General features: G+C 47.6%; 1 protein-coding gene across 1 annotated transcript in view; it reads left to right on the top strand.

Moving 5' to 3' along the window:
- SPON1 (spondin 1) overlaps nucleotides 1-15567 on the top strand; it is a 315970-nt gene extending 300403 nt beyond the window's left edge. The window contains exons 8-16 of the mRNA XM_019975385.2: nucleotides 2220-2421; nucleotides 3370-3510; nucleotides 4181-4256; nucleotides 5281-5463; nucleotides 7994-8164; nucleotides 8251-8418; nucleotides 9228-9392; nucleotides 11122-11385; nucleotides 12894-15567. Coding sequence (XP_019830944.2) covers nucleotides 2220-2421; nucleotides 3370-3510; nucleotides 4181-4256; nucleotides 5281-5463; nucleotides 7994-8164; nucleotides 8251-8418; nucleotides 9228-9392; nucleotides 11122-11385; nucleotides 12894-13057 — 1534 coding nt within the window. The 3' untranslated portion in view covers nucleotides 13058-15567. The remainder of the gene's footprint in view (nucleotides 1-2219; nucleotides 2422-3369; nucleotides 3511-4180; nucleotides 4257-5280; nucleotides 5464-7993; nucleotides 8165-8250; nucleotides 8419-9227; nucleotides 9393-11121; nucleotides 11386-12893) is intronic.
- The last annotated feature ends 1215 nt before the right edge of the window (nucleotides 15568-16782 follow it).

Genomic DNA, 16782 nt, shown 5'->3' with positions numbered 1-16782 from the left:
GTCCACCTGTTCAGCTGGCCCACTGGACACCTGGCACTGGGATTCCTGCCTGCCGGGCTCCTAGTCTAGTGGGGGCGAGCAAACAGTGAGGATGGGATCACAGCCAAAGGGCACAGCTGAGACCTACACAGAGAGCGTGGAAATGCAGACCAAGGGCACCGGCCTCAGTGCAGGGGATCAGAACAGCTCCCGGAAGAGGTGACTCAGAACCTGAGGCTTGGAAGATGAGCAGACCGGTGAGTCTCAAATTCGAGGCATATTAGAATCATTGAGAGGATTATTAAAACAAAATGCTGGGTCCTACCCTCCCCCCTCCCCAGAGTCTCTAAGTAAATCTGGGGTGATGCCCAATTATTTGCATTTCCAACAACTTCCAACACCGACGCTGCTGGTCCCAGACCACACTCTGAGGAGGAGATCCACCTCCTCAGAGCTCCACCGAAGAGGAGCTTTCCTAGCGGAGACGAGGGCACGTGGGACCTGATGCCAAAGCCAGGCTCAGGCCAGGCTCTTCCTCCACTCAGGTGCCTCCCCTCCACCTAGACTGCCATCAGGCTAGAATGTGAGGTGCATCCAGGAAGGCTTCCCTCGCCTGGCCTCTATTTTCTGATCTCCATCTGACCCTTCGATGCTGCTTCACTCAGTAACATTTTGCCAGGTGCCAGGCACTGGGCTAAGGATCGGATGTGAGTTTTCACTAAACACTCACAATAACCCTTTGGGGTAGATGATAGAGGGAATCCCCATTCTACAGATTGGGACACTGAGGCACAGAAAGGTTTGGTCATTTCAAGGATGCACAGCTCTAAGAGGTGGCGTGGGGTGTGCACCCAGGTTTCCCACCTGCTCTGCTCGTGGTCTGATCCCATCCGGCCTGCCCAAGGGACCCAGTTCCACCAAGCCCAGCCAGGCCTGGAGTCATCGCTTTCAGGGGCCAGGTGAGAGCAGCCAGAAACAGCTGGTCCCAAACAGAGCAGCAGAGGGACGCCCCAAACAGCTGCCAGCCAGACCGAATAGACGAGCTGGTCCCCAGCCAAGGATTCCCCACAATCAGCAGCCTGGGAGGTGAGGGAGAGTCGGGAAGAGCTGCCTTCACACTGTGGCCTCACCAGCTGCGTCTCTGAGCTCATTAACTTCTGTGTGCTTTCTTTTCTACAAAATGAGATAATAAATTCCAACCCCACAGGAGTGTCATGAGGGGAAAATAGTGTAGCTGTGCCACCAAGTGTGCGCTGAGTGAGCACAGCTCTCCCACCATGCTTCTTGGTCTCATCCAGCTCTGGCCACTCCTAGGACCCCTTCTTGGGAACATGAAGGGATGGTGTTTGAAGAACTGCCTCTCATAGCTTGGGGGTCATCAGCCAAAGGTCTTTGGCTCTATCACTGGGTCCTTGCTCACCCACTGGAGGAAACGGCCTGGGGACCAGCTGTGAGGTGATGGGTGAGCTCTGGTGCCAGGGCAGCACTCTGCTCTAAGCAGCCTCTGGAGGGCAATGAGGCAGCAGGCTGGGGAGATGTCCCCCTGATGGCACAATGTAGCTCTAGAGAGTTAAAGTGGGGGAACTTAGAAATTGATGATGAAAAGAATACGGACCTCGAACTGAGATTGACTTAGGTCTCCATTCTCCCACTTTGCGACTTTGGACAGGTCACATAACAAAACCCTCTGAGCCTCAGCTTTCCCATCCATAGGTTGGAGTCAACAGTCCTTACCCCAGGTGTGCTCTGAGGCATCACTGAGAATGTATAAGGAAAGGCTTGGGGCACCACATGCAGTTTTTATCTGTCACGTTCATCTCACATCCAGTGCAGCTGGGTGCACACCCAGCTTACAGAACTTGTTCATTCGTTTATTCAGTAACATCGGTTGAGCATCTACACTGTGCCAGGCACTGGAAGTAAAGCCAGAAAGACAGAATCCCTGCTATCCCAGAGCTTATACTCCAGAAAGGAATGACAGTCAATAAACAGTTAAATAAGAAAATAAACAAGTAGTTAAGTGCTGAAGACACATTAAAACTGGATAGGGAGGTAGCATATGGCTCCCTCCAAGCATGGCCAATGGATGGGCTCAGAGAGAGAAACCAGCCATGGCCAAAGATGGAGACCAAGAATCCCCCTTCTCTCTCTCTCATCCTTTAGCCATTGTCTGCCCAGATGTCCCTCGGAGCATGCACCCCCAGGGCCCCAAAAGTGACGGTCTCCGTATTTGTTTCTAGGAGAGCAGCACCCTCGGCTGAATTTTCAGTGGACAGGACGCGCCACTTGATGTCCTTCCTGACCATGATGGGCCCCAGCCCCGACTGGAACGTGGGCCTGTCCGCAGAGGATCTGTGCACCAAAGAGTGTGGCTGGGTCCAGAAGGTGGTGCAGGACCTGATTCCCTGGGACGCGGGCACCGACAGCGGGGTGACCTATGAGGTGTGTGTGTGCCTGCAGTGGCAAGTGACAGACCTCCCTGCCCGGGCCTGTTCTGGGGGCCCTGGCCTCAGGGGTGAGGCTGGCTCAGGCTCTGAGCCAGATGAACTCACAGTCCAGCAGGGGAGCCCCGCAGGGTCCCATCATCATGTACTCACAAGCTGTGTGACTCAGGCTCTGGGAAGTGCCTGTCCAGATGGTCAGGAGAGCACAGGGAGGGGGTCTGCTAAAGAGAGGTTCAGAGATAAGCAAAGGAGTGGCAGGCAAAAGGCACAGAGGCTGAGAGAGAGAGAGAAGGGGAACAGAAGGAAGATGATGTTCATCAAGCCGGACCATATTCCCAAGGCTTCCAGACGGCCAGCCTAAGGAGTTTGGATTCTCCCGTGTTGTCAATATTTTTCAGATACGGCCAGCATACCAACTGCATCAAAATCTGGAGCCATCAGAAAACTAGGGGTAGAACAATCTAGAACAGATGTTGGTAAACTGTGGTTTGGAACCAAACCTGGAGCTTTGGAATCCGGCCTCACACATTTTGATCCCATGTTGTCTGGGGCTGCTTTCTCACTACAGATTTGACTCATTGCAACAGACACAGCATGGGCCATGAAGCCTGAAATATTTACCACCTGACCCTCTGCGGATAAACATTCACGGATGCCTGGTCTAGTAGGAAGAACTCTGGATTCAGGCCAACCTGGTTCAGCTGTATCCTAGCTGGAAATGGCTCTCTGAAACTTGGCATCTTCATCTGGGATTAGTCCTACTGTGTACACAGGAGAATTTGAAAGTATAGATCCACAAATGTCCATGCATAACACTTGGCATGAACCAAATTCTATAAATATAAATATCAGTTGTACTTGTTAAGTTCCTGTCAAGGTTTTTGTTCTGATCATATATCAAATTGTTAATTTCCCACTCTGTATCTGTGTATTTTTTCCATTGCAGTCACCCAACAAGCCCACAATTCCCCAGGAGAAAATCCGACCCCTGACCAGTCTGGACCATCCTCAGAGTCCTTTTTATGATCCAGAGGGTGGATCCATCACTCAAGTAGCCAGAGTTGTCATCGAGAGAATTGCCCGGAAGGTACTGGGTTACAGCTCACCATGGCACAGACCCCTCCCATCAGGAGACTGGACCCCTTTCTGCTCTAGAATCATGGGGTCCCTGGTATACTTAGGATGTGGTATTCCGGGGCCTCTTAGAGTTTCTAGACACAAATTATCCCTACGATATAAATAAGCAAAATGAACATGGAGGAATGATGTGATGCTCAACCAAATGATTTACTCCAGGTAACTAGGCTTCATGGTAAGTGCCATAATTAATTACTAATGTCTGCCATGGGCTTCCCTGGTGGATCAGTCGGTAAATAATCTGCCTGCAATGCGGAAGGCATGGGTTCAATCCTTGGTTTGAGAAGATTCCCCTGGAGGAGGGCATGGCAACCCATTCCAGTGTTTTTTGCCTGGAGAATCCCCACGGACAGAGGAGCCTGGCAGGCTATAGTTCAAAGGGTTGCAGAGTCAGACACGACTGAGCGACTAAGCACAGCACACAGCCATGGGTCAGGAATGGGAAGTTGTGGCTTTACTGCCATTTCTTCTTTCAGTCAGATTGTAAAAGTTGGCCCACAACTCTGCCACGGCCTAGGGTTTATGCACAGGGTGGGCATTCAATTTTATATCCTCCCTCATCTTCCTCCCATACAGTCCACTCTCTAATGAGGGCCCTCCAACTAAAATTCCTTTTGCAGGGGGAACAGTGCAATATTGTGCCCGACAATGTCGACGATATTGTAGCGGACCTGGCTCCAGAAGAGAAAGATGAAGGTAAGCTGCCTTCCTTTATTGCAGGTGGCAACATACATGGGGAATAAAAGATAAACTATCTTTGGGGAAAGCAATTTGCTAACATGTTTAAAAAGCCACAGAAAAACCCTTTGACTTGATGATCCCTGTTTTAAGAAAGATTTTTGCTTGGGAGATAATCGAAGTAAGGCTAAGGCTAGGCACAAAGTATCAGGGAAATGGTGAAGGCTTGACACTGGAATATGTATTCAACACTATCAGGCCTTTAAAGTGTCATGTAAATGGCATCTGCATTGGCTTCATGGGACTCAGATGACTCTCCACTATGATTCTCACACTAGCCTGTGAGGCAGGAGTGGGTCCAATCACTTCCGCAGCAAGGGAAGTCAGCCAGACCCTACAGTCAGGAGGCAGTGGCACAGCCCTGGCTTCAGCTTAGAGTATCTCACAGCATCTGGAGCTGAACGAGCTGGGCTCTCCTCCCCGGGCGCTGGGCGAGAAGCCCACCTTGCTGCATTTCCTCAACTGTAAGATGGGGATAATAACAGAGCCTGCCTCCTAGGGAGTTGTGGTCCTTACCACAACTGATGGGACGGATAAAGTTCTTAGAATGATGCTGGCACACAGTAAGTGCTCAGTGAACACTGACGATCCTTAATCTCATCATTACACTGTGTGTGGGATCCTGGGAAGGTGAGCAACAACACAGAAAAAGCCTACGCTTCCCCAAATTGCCCCATGATATGCCTGCATCCGTGTGGAAACGCTGTCTGCTGAAGTGAGGGCTGGTGTTTGGGTGTTGAGGAGAAGGGACAGTAGGAGAATCTTTCCTTACTATGAGGTTACTTCGATTTGTATTAGTGGGATGCCAAAGTATCATTTTTGAAGGGAAGTGAATGGCTGCTTGCATCGCAGGAGTACCCCGCCTCCCTAAGGCTGGTCAGCCAGAGGGGATTTTCTTGTCCCCATGTGAACTTGTCCAGGGGGAGGGCCAGTCACAGCTCCCATAGGCTCCCAGGGAAAACATCTCACATACTCTTCCCAGATGACACCCCTGAAACCTGCATCTACTCCAACTGGTCCCCGTGGTCCGCCTGCAGCTCCTCCACCTGCGACAAAGGCAAGAGGATGCGGCAGCGCATGCTGAAGGCACAGCTGGACCTCAGCGTCCCCTGCCCCGACACCCAGGACTTCCAGCCCTGCATGGGCCCCGGCTGCAGCGACGAAGGTGAGGAGGCACCCCCACCAGCAGCTGGCTGAGAGCAGTTCAGGAAGGGGGGTCCTACCTGGCCATGCCAGCCTCTCCCACCTGGTCTGGCAGTGCCCACAATGGGCACTATGACCCTGACTAGACTGTCAGTGGGGACTGCCTGCCTAGGGCGACCCTCATCTCCAACAGTATCTTGAGGGCTGTGAACACAGATGTCTCATGACATCAAAAGAATTCTTGAGATTGACTGACCACCTCCAGCCATGCAAGAAAACAGACACAAGTTATTGAAGAGCTAGTAAACATGACAAATTACAGGAGGCAAGCTGCCTATTTCTGGGCCTTACCTCCAATTTCTTTTAAGAAGCAGGTGAACAGGTTGGCCAAGACTGAACCTAGATCCTTGCCCTAATTCTGTTATCCATGCACGGCCTGCCTCAGCCCAGGTCAGAGCCCTCACTTCCTTGCGTCAGAGCCTTTGGACTGATCGCAGCAGTTCTTTCCTTGTAACTGGTCAAAGGTCAGGCTTTAAAAAGTCAGGCTTGAACCACACACCTGCACCACCCATGTCATGCTGGCTGAAGCTACACGTGCTGATTGCTGTGCAAAGGCCAGCTGCCCACCTTCCAAGGTACAATCCTCTCTCTGCCTGAACAGATCTGTACTCTGTGCTCTGATCTTAAGTGTCTCAGAGGCGCAACAAGGCAGTAAGAAGGAATGGGTAGGCTGGGCTGGTTTATAGAAGGAAGAAAACCACTTCCAAGCTGAGGATAACTGAAGAGACCTTACTGCCCCCTGGTGGGTCATTCACTTTCTGGCTCTTCCTAGGGCACGGTCTTAAACAAGCTCTCCTGGATACACTGCACAGTGACTTACGGCTGTCTGTGCCCAGGAGTGAACTCTGCATGTGCAGGCAGAGTGCAAGTTGTGACAGACCTAGCAATGCTGGAGGCACTTTCTCATTCTTGGGGTTGAGATGGTGGGGATGGGTGTACAGTCTGAGGCTTACACTGGGAGCTGAGGTCTTTAACCATCGCCTCCAGAGGGGAGGAATTCCAGTGGCTCCCAGGTGGTAACAATAGTTCTGAAAATGGCTGGGTTATGCCGTTGTTATTTGGTGGTATACAGCAGCAAATTTACCAACGATTTTTAGTTATACAGTTGAGTGGTGTTACATACACACACACACACACACACACACAGAATTATGCAAGCATCACCACCCTCCATCTCCAGAACTCTTTCCATCTCACAAAACAAACTCTAGACCTATTAAACACTAACTCTCCAGTCCCCTGATCCCCAGCCCCATGGCAACCATCATTCTGCTTTTAAAGAACTGAAAATTCTAGGTATCTCATATAAGTGGAATCATACAGTATGTCTTTTTTTTGACTGACTTCATTCAGCATAATGTCCTTAGGTTCATCCTTGTTGAAGGACATGTCAGAATTTCCCTGGGTCTAATATGGGTTCCAGCTGTCTTCTACCAGCACTGTCCAGCAACACTGTCCATAGGTTCGGTAACAACACATAGCCTTGACTCCTGTGTACATGTGACTGTGGATGTGTGCAAGCTGGCCTCATGCTGAGATTTCCATCCTTCTTTCTAGCTTCATCTCCCAGTGCCACACACAACACACTCCAGACAGGTTGTTGCAAGAGCTAGTCCCTTCACCTTAAATACCGATATTCTCCACCCAACCAAAGTGCCCTCCTGTGTAAAATCCACCCCAGAACTCCAAGGAGCTTCTCCCCTTCCAATTCCCTGGGCTTACATCTGCTGTCATATTTTCAATACCTAGAATTATTGCCAGTTTATGTGCCCATCTCTCTTTCTGGAGATTAAAATCCATACTATACACATCTTTTTAACCTCAGTCACCACATACCACTATGCTATGCTAAGTCACTTCAGTCGTGTCCGACTGTGTGTGACCCCGTAGACGGCAGCCCACCAGGCTGGGATCCCCGTCCCTGGGATTCTCCAGGCAAGAACACTGGAGTGGGTTGCCATTTCCTTCTCCAATGCATGAAAGTGAAAAGTGAAAGTGAAGTCGCTCAGTCGTGTCCGACTCTTAGCGACCCCATGGACTGCAGCCTACCATGCTCCTCCATCCATGGGATTTTCCAGGCAGGAGTACTGGAGTGGGGTGCCATTGCCTTCTCCGACACACCACTAAGCAGCCAGTACATTTTAATTGACATGAGTAAATGGATGGATGGATGACTTCATATCCCTCATCCTTTTTTAGAACTAAATAGGCATATATCACTCTCTTATCCATCCAAACATCTTTCAAATATATTGTCGAGTGAAGGAGTAATCCCCAGTGCTCCATGCACTTGGAGAAAGACATTTCCTTTAAAGAACAATTCCTGGTTTAAAAATATGTGCCCTTTACGTTGGCTTCCATCCTCACTTGCCCAAATCCCCCTGCATGCCAGCTGACCGTATAGATTTCTGCCCTTGGGGGAGCTCGCTCGGTTAGTGGCGCGAGTCCCAGCAGCGTGCCGCCACGGCTGCAGTGTCCGCTCCGTGTTGCAGACGGCTCCACGTGCACCATGTCCGAGTGGATCACCTGGTCGCCCTGCAGCATCTCCTGCGGCACCGGCACGCGTTCCCGGGAGAGGTACGTGAAGCAGTTCCCAGAGGACGGCTCCGTGTGCACGCTGCCCACCGAGGAGACAGAGAAGTGCACGGTCAACGAAGAGTGCTGTGAGTGGGGCGCCGGGGTGGGACGTGCGGGGGCTCAGAGGCTGAGGCTGCCGACGCGCCGCCGCCAACACCACCGGACTCCCCAGCTCCCAGCAGCTGCCTGACGACCGAGTGGGGCGAGTGGGACGAGTGCAGCGCCACCTGCGGGATGGGCATGAAGAAGCGGCACCGCATGGTCAAGATGAGCCCCGCGGACGGCTCCATGTGCAAGGCTGAGACATCTCAGGCAGAGAAGTGCATGATGCCCGAGTGCCGTGAGTGGGCGTGGGGGCGGGGGCGCTGGGGCAGAGGATGGAGGCCCTCAGCACGGGTATTACTGTCGAGGCTGCGCAGGTGCAGGGGGAAATACGGGCCCCCTTCCTGGCAGGGCACTTCCCCTGTAAGATGAAAGCTATGGGTGTGTGGACATCATCCAGACCCAGAGAGTGACCTCCTTTGAAGGAGCAATGCTGAGGTGGCAAGCTGGTGGCCTCTAGATAGCATTCACCTGTAACTGTGTTTTTTATGACCCCAGAGTATCTTTTCCAGGGGGTATACATGTAGGCAGGTTGTACATTCCCCTTCTTGTTCTATTGGACTTGCCTGTGGCCCCATAAAGCAATACATCTGCTCTACACACAAATGTCATAGGCCCACACATCACTACAGAGATGCACACATGCACCCAAGTACATTCTAGGGATTTCAGTGCCCAAGTGTCCAAAACCACATCATTGAGCCCATCTTTTAGCACATGGTTCTTGGGGCATGTGGAATGTTTCTGTCTCTAGTAAGACCCTATTTAGACCCTCAGGGTGTTTCAAGTGGGGAAGTGTGTATTCGTATAACAGAGCCACATTATGAGCTCCAGCTGGGCCAGGGGAAATGCAGGAGAATGACAAGAATAGTTAGTGATTTGCTGAGCCACTCCTGGCTCCATAAAGGTCACTTGGGTTATCTAAACCCACTGGTCAATTTCAATTTACTCAAGGGGCCTGAGTGGGGGACAAAGGGTAGGGGGGGAACCAGATCAAAGAAAGCAAAGGGAGCCTGTTCTCAGTGGCAAACCTGGCTCTTGGTCTAGACACCATCCCATGCTTGCTATCCCTGTGGTCTGAGTGGAGCGACTGCAGCGTGACCTGTGGGAAGGGCATGCGGACCCGCCAGCGGATGCTCAAGTCTCTAGCCGAACTCGGGGACTGTAATGAGGAGCTGGAGCAGGTGGAGAAGTGCATGCTGCCTGAATGCCGTAAGTCCTGGCGCTCCTGGGAGCCACCTCTCCTCCTCTTAACCAGGTCTGCATGATGCTCATATTGCTAGGCCCTGCAGTATGACTGCTGGTTGGAGAATCCCACTACTGTCTATGAGATACCCAAACTGCTGTTAAGTCTAAACAGGAGACTTAGATGGAAAACAGCACAGGTTCAATAAAACTTAATTTTGTAGTTCCCCACTCACCCCGTCTCCCCCAGTTTAGAGGCTAGTCTGACCCATGGGTTTTCCAATTTTTAAATTCTATTCCTCCCCACCTGTGACCGTTTTATTTACCCATGACCAGAAGGTGGACATTAACCAGTGGTTCCCTGATATGAAGACAGGCCAGCAAGTAGAGCCCTCAAAAGCCCCATACCCACCCTCATCCACTCTCAAATCTCTATGACCAGCTGAATTTATTATCTAAGAAGAGAACCCATTTTTCTGGTTAGTCTTCCCAGAGAACTTCTCTTCAGGTGGTGGAAAGTCAGACTCGTTTGCTAGGATCTGTTTTTCTGGCTTCCTCTGAAATGCACTTGCAGCCTCTGTGCTTCCTCTCCCTTGCAATTACTCAGGCTGCCTGCCTAGAGGCAGATCCCAGCTCTGTCCCTTACTGGCTATATAAATCTCAGCACATTATTTAGCAACCCTCTCCCTCATCCGCTCTGAGAATTAAACCATATAACTAGTACAAAGTGCTGAGCCCACCAAGGAAGTGTGAGCCTCCACAGCTCATCGGAGCTGGGGCTCTGGAATCTTGTGAGACGCTGTTACCAACTTAAACAAAACTCTATATCCACAGGGCCCAGTGAATGGAGAGAGAAGAAAAAGAACATTTATGGAACACTCACTGTGGGCCAGGAACTGGGCTGAGAGTATTATTACTTCACTCAATTCTCACAACCTAATAAGAAAAATATTGTTATCCCTATGTTGTAGATGGGAAAGCTACCAGAGCTCCCACAGGGAGAGAAGGGCAGACCATGAACAAAATGAGTTCTTCCTAGATCCAGCCAGCCTGGCCCCCACTTTGCAGAGACAGTGCAATTTGGAATCAACTGCCTCCCTAGAAGACATCCTGAGAATCACTCAGAGGTGTTAGCTTTCCTCCATGTGTGTGAGATGCTGGCTTAATGAGAATTGGCTGGATCTGTTATCATGATAAGCCATGACACCACTTGCTCCTTCCCTATTGAATTTTCTGTCTCTGACTCCTGTGTTTTGATGATCACCATAAGACCCAGGATGATGTGAGAACAAGAGACGCTATCTGGCTCTTACTGCAAAAGTCACAGTGTCCTTAGGATTAGTCCACAGGGGTAAATGGCACAGTGAGCTGTGCCTTCCATCAGGGAATCAGGGTCCTTGGCTGTGGAAAGCTGGTGTGTGCCACCTGAGGCTAATTTGACAACATTCTAGAAGCTTAGAGAGAGCAAAAGGCTCTGAGCTAATCTTTAAAGTCCCTCCAAAAGCCTTTTCAAATCATAAAGGGGGCACAGTATGTGGGTTTCAGTTGGGGCACAAATTCTGCATCCACTGCTTACCAACCATGTGGACTGGATAGTCAGTCTGTCCCCTGGAGCCTCAGTTTCTTCCATAAAAATGGGGTAACAGTACCTGCTTTGCATTTTCCAGAGGCTTGTGTTGAGATGTTAAAGAACAGTTAAGTATATAGATCTTGTTTCAGACGTGAGATACACTCATGCCCATCTGTGTCTTGCCAGCCATTGACTGTGAGCTCACAGAGTGGTCCCAGTGGTCGGAATGTAACAAGTCATGTGGGAAAGGACACATGATTCGAACCCGCATGATCCAAATGGAGCCTCAGTTTGGAGGCGCACCCTGCCCAGAGACTGTACAGCGGAAGAAGTGCCGCATCCGGAAATGCCTCCGAAATCCATCCATCCAGAACCTGCGCTGGAGGGAGGCCCGAGAGAGCCGGAGGAGTGAACAGCTGAGGGAGGAGTCGGATGGGGACCAGTTTCCAGGTACTGCCCCCAAGTATGGGCTGGCGTTCAGGGAGATGTCAAAGCAGTATGGGTCTTGTAGGAGTCTGCTAGTAAAAGAAGGGTGTTTCTAGGGAGCAGGCATTGTTACTGCAAAGGCATGGAGATACCCAAGAACAAGATACGTTCAAATGGTAAGTGGGCTCTAGAAGAACACACAGTATTCTGTGTGGGGAGGCAGGAAACCAGGCTGCAGACAGAGGACAGGGACCAGAACAGGAAAGGTCTACTGGCTGCTGAGGACTTGATCCTGCAGGTGAAGGTTTCAAGTAACAGACTGACTTTAACAGGCCTGTGTTGAGTGGTCTGGAGGTGGCAAAAACGGAAGCACAAAGACTGGTTTAAATTTTCTCTGTAGACAAGGAGAAAGCTTATGTGTCCCCCTCCTTCAGTATAACTTAAGGAGTTCCAAAACTAAAAAAAAAAATCCCACTTAGGGCTTCACTGCTGAATAAGCTGGTCCCAGCCAAGAGCGCAATATCAGCAAAACAATGAAACAATAGCTGGGAATAGCTTTTTGTCTAATATCATTTCCATAGTCTAATATAAATATAAAATCAATAGCAAGTAATAAGTCATTAGCAAAACAAAAAAGTTGAGAAATGTGCATTAAAATGACATATGACATAACATCTATTTAGAATGCATTCCAGTATCAAATGACAAACTTCAACAATGCAAAGACCGCAATCATCTTCACACCAACCTAATATACATAGTGCTTTTTTTTTTTTTTTTTAAATTAAGATCTAACCTAATCTTGGGGGTCAGGGAAGTTTTCTTTGAGAAAGGCAAGTCTATTTACATGGGAAAATAATCAATTATACCTGAGTTTACTTGATACTGGGGAAGCTAAGTATTTGGGACAGCAAAGCACTAGAGGAAGTGGTTACTTGCTCCTTGGCTGGTTGCTGCATTAATGAGCCACTACAAAACAAATGAAATTTACAGGATTCTGTAGGGTAGTTACTTGGATTGACTTAGCTGGATGACTCCTGCGGGGTTTAGCTTAGGCTTATTTGAGTGGCTGCTGTCAGGTGGTGGCTCAGGTAGGGCTGGCAAGTCTAGAATGGTCTCGCCTGTGTTTCTGGGGCCTCTCTCCACGTGGTCTCCCCAGCAGATAGCCACACTTGCTTACACAGTGGTGGAAAAGGTTCCCAAGGGCTTTTTTTCAAGCCATGCTTGCTCTTGTCCCATTGGCCAAAAGCAAGTCATACAGCCAAACCCAGATTCTAGGGGTGGAGGAGGAGACTCTGCTCCTTGATGGGGAAGAGCTGCAAAGTATTAATGGACCATTTTAATAGTCAATCAGCTATGAGCTAACATATGTGATAAGAACTCTAATAACTTAATGAGAACTCAACAAAGTATTACATACAGAGCAGAGAAGTCCAGACAACTACCTAGGTTTGACAGTTGTTTACTAGAGTTCAGTCTCCTGTTCTTCCCGCCATGTCTGCTGGCCTAATCAGGCCTTCTCACGCTTTCAGGCTGCAGGATGCGCCCTTGGACAGCCTGGTCAGAATGCACCAAACTGTGTGGAGGAGGGATCCAGGAACGCTACATGACTGTGAAGAAGAGGTTCAAAAGCTCCCAGTTTACCAGCTGCAAAGACAAGAAGGAGATCAGAGCGTGCAACGTCCATCCGTGTTAACCAGGGTACACGTGTCCCAGGGCTGCACTCTAGACCCCCAGAGGCACCAATGGCTGGATCGTTTGTTTGCTTGTTTAAGGCAGTTTAAATTGTGTACACTAGTTTTCATTTCTGCAGGGGGGTCCGCCCAGTAGTCCTGTGGATGCTACGGCCACCCTTCTGTATACTTCTTGGTGGGCACAGACTGGGGGTGGGGGCATGGGGCTCCCTCATCCTTAGCCGGCCCTCCTCCAGCACAAGTGAGTAGTGCCAGTCACCTGTGCTGAACAGAACGTGTCCCTCTCAAGCATCCACCTGGGCGGCAGGACAGAGACCCTGGCTTCCCCAACATGGAGAGGCAGCTGTGCCCGCAGCTGACCCTGTGCATCGGTACCAGGGCACAGCAGCAGGGAGACTTTCCTGATTGGGTGGGAATGAGAGCAGAGTCCCCTCATTCTTGCCTGTGGCCTGCTTGCTCTTGCAGCAAACTACTGTTTGCTTGTCTCTTCTCATTTAGTGGAACTTTAGGGTCCCTTGTTGAGTCTCCTCAGTCATCAACAGTTCTTGGGGAAACAGCTGGCAAACATGAAGAGAAGCACTGATGTTGGGTGGCTTTTCTTCTTTCACTGAGAAATTCTGAATCCAGTATCTCAACCCCTGATACTCCAAAGGAAAAAAATGATGGCTGCTTTTTTTAAAAAATATAACCAGTTCTTACACCTGAGGTAAAACATACTGAATCTAGAAATTATTATTCCCTTCTTTTGGGTTTTTTTTGGATATAATTCTCTTAGGAAGCCAGCCTTAGGAACCTTGTGATCCTAGATCCTTACTAGAACCACAGCAGCAAAACTGGCCTCTAGAGCAGTCCCAGGCTTGAGTTTTTTTAAACCTTCCAACACAGACTTTTAAATCAGCAAACCAGTTTCTAACAAGAAAACCTTTTTTTCAGTTATGCAAACATTCTGCCGAGTTTGTCTGCAGTCCACCAAGCCATTCCTTCAACAAAAATACTATCTTAGAACTTGAAAGGGTTTTAATAGTCATAAAATTTTATATGATTAGAGAGAAAAAGTGTTTCAGAGACCAAGACAAATCCAGGGAGAAAGGAATGTCACAGAATCAAGTTAGCAGAAAAATCTGGTGGGAAGTCAAACGTACATACATCAGCCCTCCCCACCAAGGGTCTGGTCCTCTGACACCACCACAGGGAGGGTCATGGTTTTCCGTTCCCTTCCACACACAAGCACACCAAATTCAGGGAGACTGACTACCAAGGATTAGTGTAAAAGGACGTTTTACCAACTTGAGTCCATCAGCAGTTTCTACTCACTCATTTACTGTTAAAATCACTGTTCTGCTCTTGTTGCAGGCCTTCTTTATCGTGCTTAATCCAAATATGTACCATGGATGAGATGCATACAATGCTTTGAATACACTACTTTAAGAATTTGCATTGAATACTTCAGGATATTCCAAACACAACATTATATATATATATATATATGCTACAGCCTTGAATCTGTACTGTTTTAACTACGAGAGAGACTATTCAATAAAAAACTCATTGGGTCTGTCTTTTGTGTTTTAAACTAATTCAGTGTTCAGAAGGTTGGGTCTTTTTTTTTTTTTTACAATTGTTATCCATTTCAGTCATACTCAGTAAGAGATATGCCTTTTGCACCCTCATTCTGGAGGGACCACTACTCCATTGCTGAGCTTTCTGGGGGTCCGAATTGTTTCCAACATTATTTTTTTAATCCTTCAAGTGAACTGCTTTCTCCTCCCTTGTACAAAGCAGTACAAAATATAAATAAATAAGAGGTTTAATTTCTATTTGCACAAAAGAAAAAGCCCTGATATAGAATCTGCTTGCTTTTCCAACATTACTCTCAGCTATCTAAACGCATCCTTCCTCCCAACCCATGAAAATCAAAGTTCCACAGAGTGGCAATTTCTAAGTAACTAAGGACAAGCAACCCTAGTATCTCATGTTCTTGTTTGGTCCTGTTTGGGTAAATTTTAATCCAAATTTTGGAGACTTAAAACCAGGCAACTGGTTAATGAGTAAGAATGGGTAACATGTTTCTTGTTACGTAAGTGTTAACTCTTTTTTGTTTGCACAAGGGGGAATTTATACAAAACGTCAAATCTCTTTCTTACCAAAGTCTTGTGTTAGGTGGTTTACAGTTTTTCTGGTTAACCAATCTTTTGGAAATAAAGACTTTTTACTACAAAATAAAATTTGTTTGGACTTCCACTTGAGATAGTAAACATATCATAAGACACCCAGTAAAAACTGCCATACAAAGAATAACTATAATTGTGTGTATTTTTATCAAGGCCAAACCACTCAGACTTCAATTTACATCCACATTTTAAAATGAAAATAAGATCAGAGATATATTCCCCAATCAGACATGGGGTCACTCACCTGTCACCTTGCTGATGCATTATTTGAAGATACTCTGTTGTAACAAATAAAAATAAATCCTGGGCTTCTTCAGACCCAGAACTGAAAAAAAATTAAATGATGTTGTGCTGTTTTTAATTGGGACTTTGTATATTAAACATGTTTTAGACATAGTCAAGGTCTCTGTACTTATTCCAGGAAGTAAGGATATACTATACATTCTCACATGACCACAATTCTCCAGTCCAGGTCAAGTCCACAGCTAAAATGTCAAGACACAAAAATCTGCAATGTCAAATTACTTCTGTGACCTAACAAACAGCCCACATGTTTCAGTTTAAAGGATTAAAAATTAAACTGTACTAGGACTGTGCAGTCGGCCCCCTTTCCCCGCAGAGTTAAATATTTATGTCCTTAAGAAAGGGACAGTACAGTCCAAATACGATTATAAACATAAATGTGCGATCTCCAATTACAACACAGCATCAAGGAAGGCAGACATTCTACTCTTTGGTGCTATTAATTTTCATAACTGAATTATTCAGTTTTTCATCTTACTTAAAATAGGGAGACTGAATGAAAATAAAATAGTCCTTTCTGAAAAAGAGATGCTGTAACAAACTATAAATAGCAGCTGAATGCTAACAAGCATGAAGATATTTTTTTAATTTAAATCCTTTGAAATCTGTGAGCAAAAGATGTGTACTAAAATGTCAAATTTAAATAATGGCATCCTTGCTTTAGACATACTATCAAGTGTGCTCTGTTGGGCAGAGAAAGCAGCCTGGGTTCAAACCACTGTGTTATTTTACCTTGTCTGGCCTCAGGCTTGGTAACAAGCTTTCTTACACCAAAGGATTTCTCTGCCCACCTCCACAATTTGCCAGTTTCCATCCTGAGAGCGAGTCCTGATGGTATCCTGGCAGGAGAGTCACTGAACGCCAGTTTTACCCCACCAGTCCCTCGCTCCCTTGTACACCAAGAAATGCCTGCCTTGTGTTGAAGCTGGCTTGAGCTGTATTTCTATCACTTAGGACTGAAAATGCCCTGGAAAAAAAATACAAATGCAAAACTTTCACCCAGCTATCATCGGAGAAAAATGCAGTCCCAGACTTTTCACTCCATGTAATGTCCTAACAGGAGATAGCATTCATTATCACTTTCTCATATTGCTCTAAATTCTTCATAAATCTCAGAATATATCCTTACCTTCTTCCTGGCTTTACAACTTACTGCTAACAGTTCTCATATTTTAATGGTACTCCTATTTAAGGTAATAATTTTCATAGTTTAAAAGTGTTCTGTGTTTAGACAGTTTACTTTAAATATTAAG

Source organism: Bos indicus, chromosome 15, assembly GCF_029378745.1.
Source record: "Bos indicus isolate NIAB-ARS_2022 breed Sahiwal x Tharparkar chromosome 15, NIAB-ARS_B.indTharparkar_mat_pri_1.0, whole genome shotgun sequence".
NCBI classification, from domain to species: Eukaryota; Metazoa; Chordata; class Mammalia; order Artiodactyla; family Bovidae; genus Bos; species Bos indicus.
This window is presented reverse-complemented; position numbering and strand designations above follow the sequence as displayed.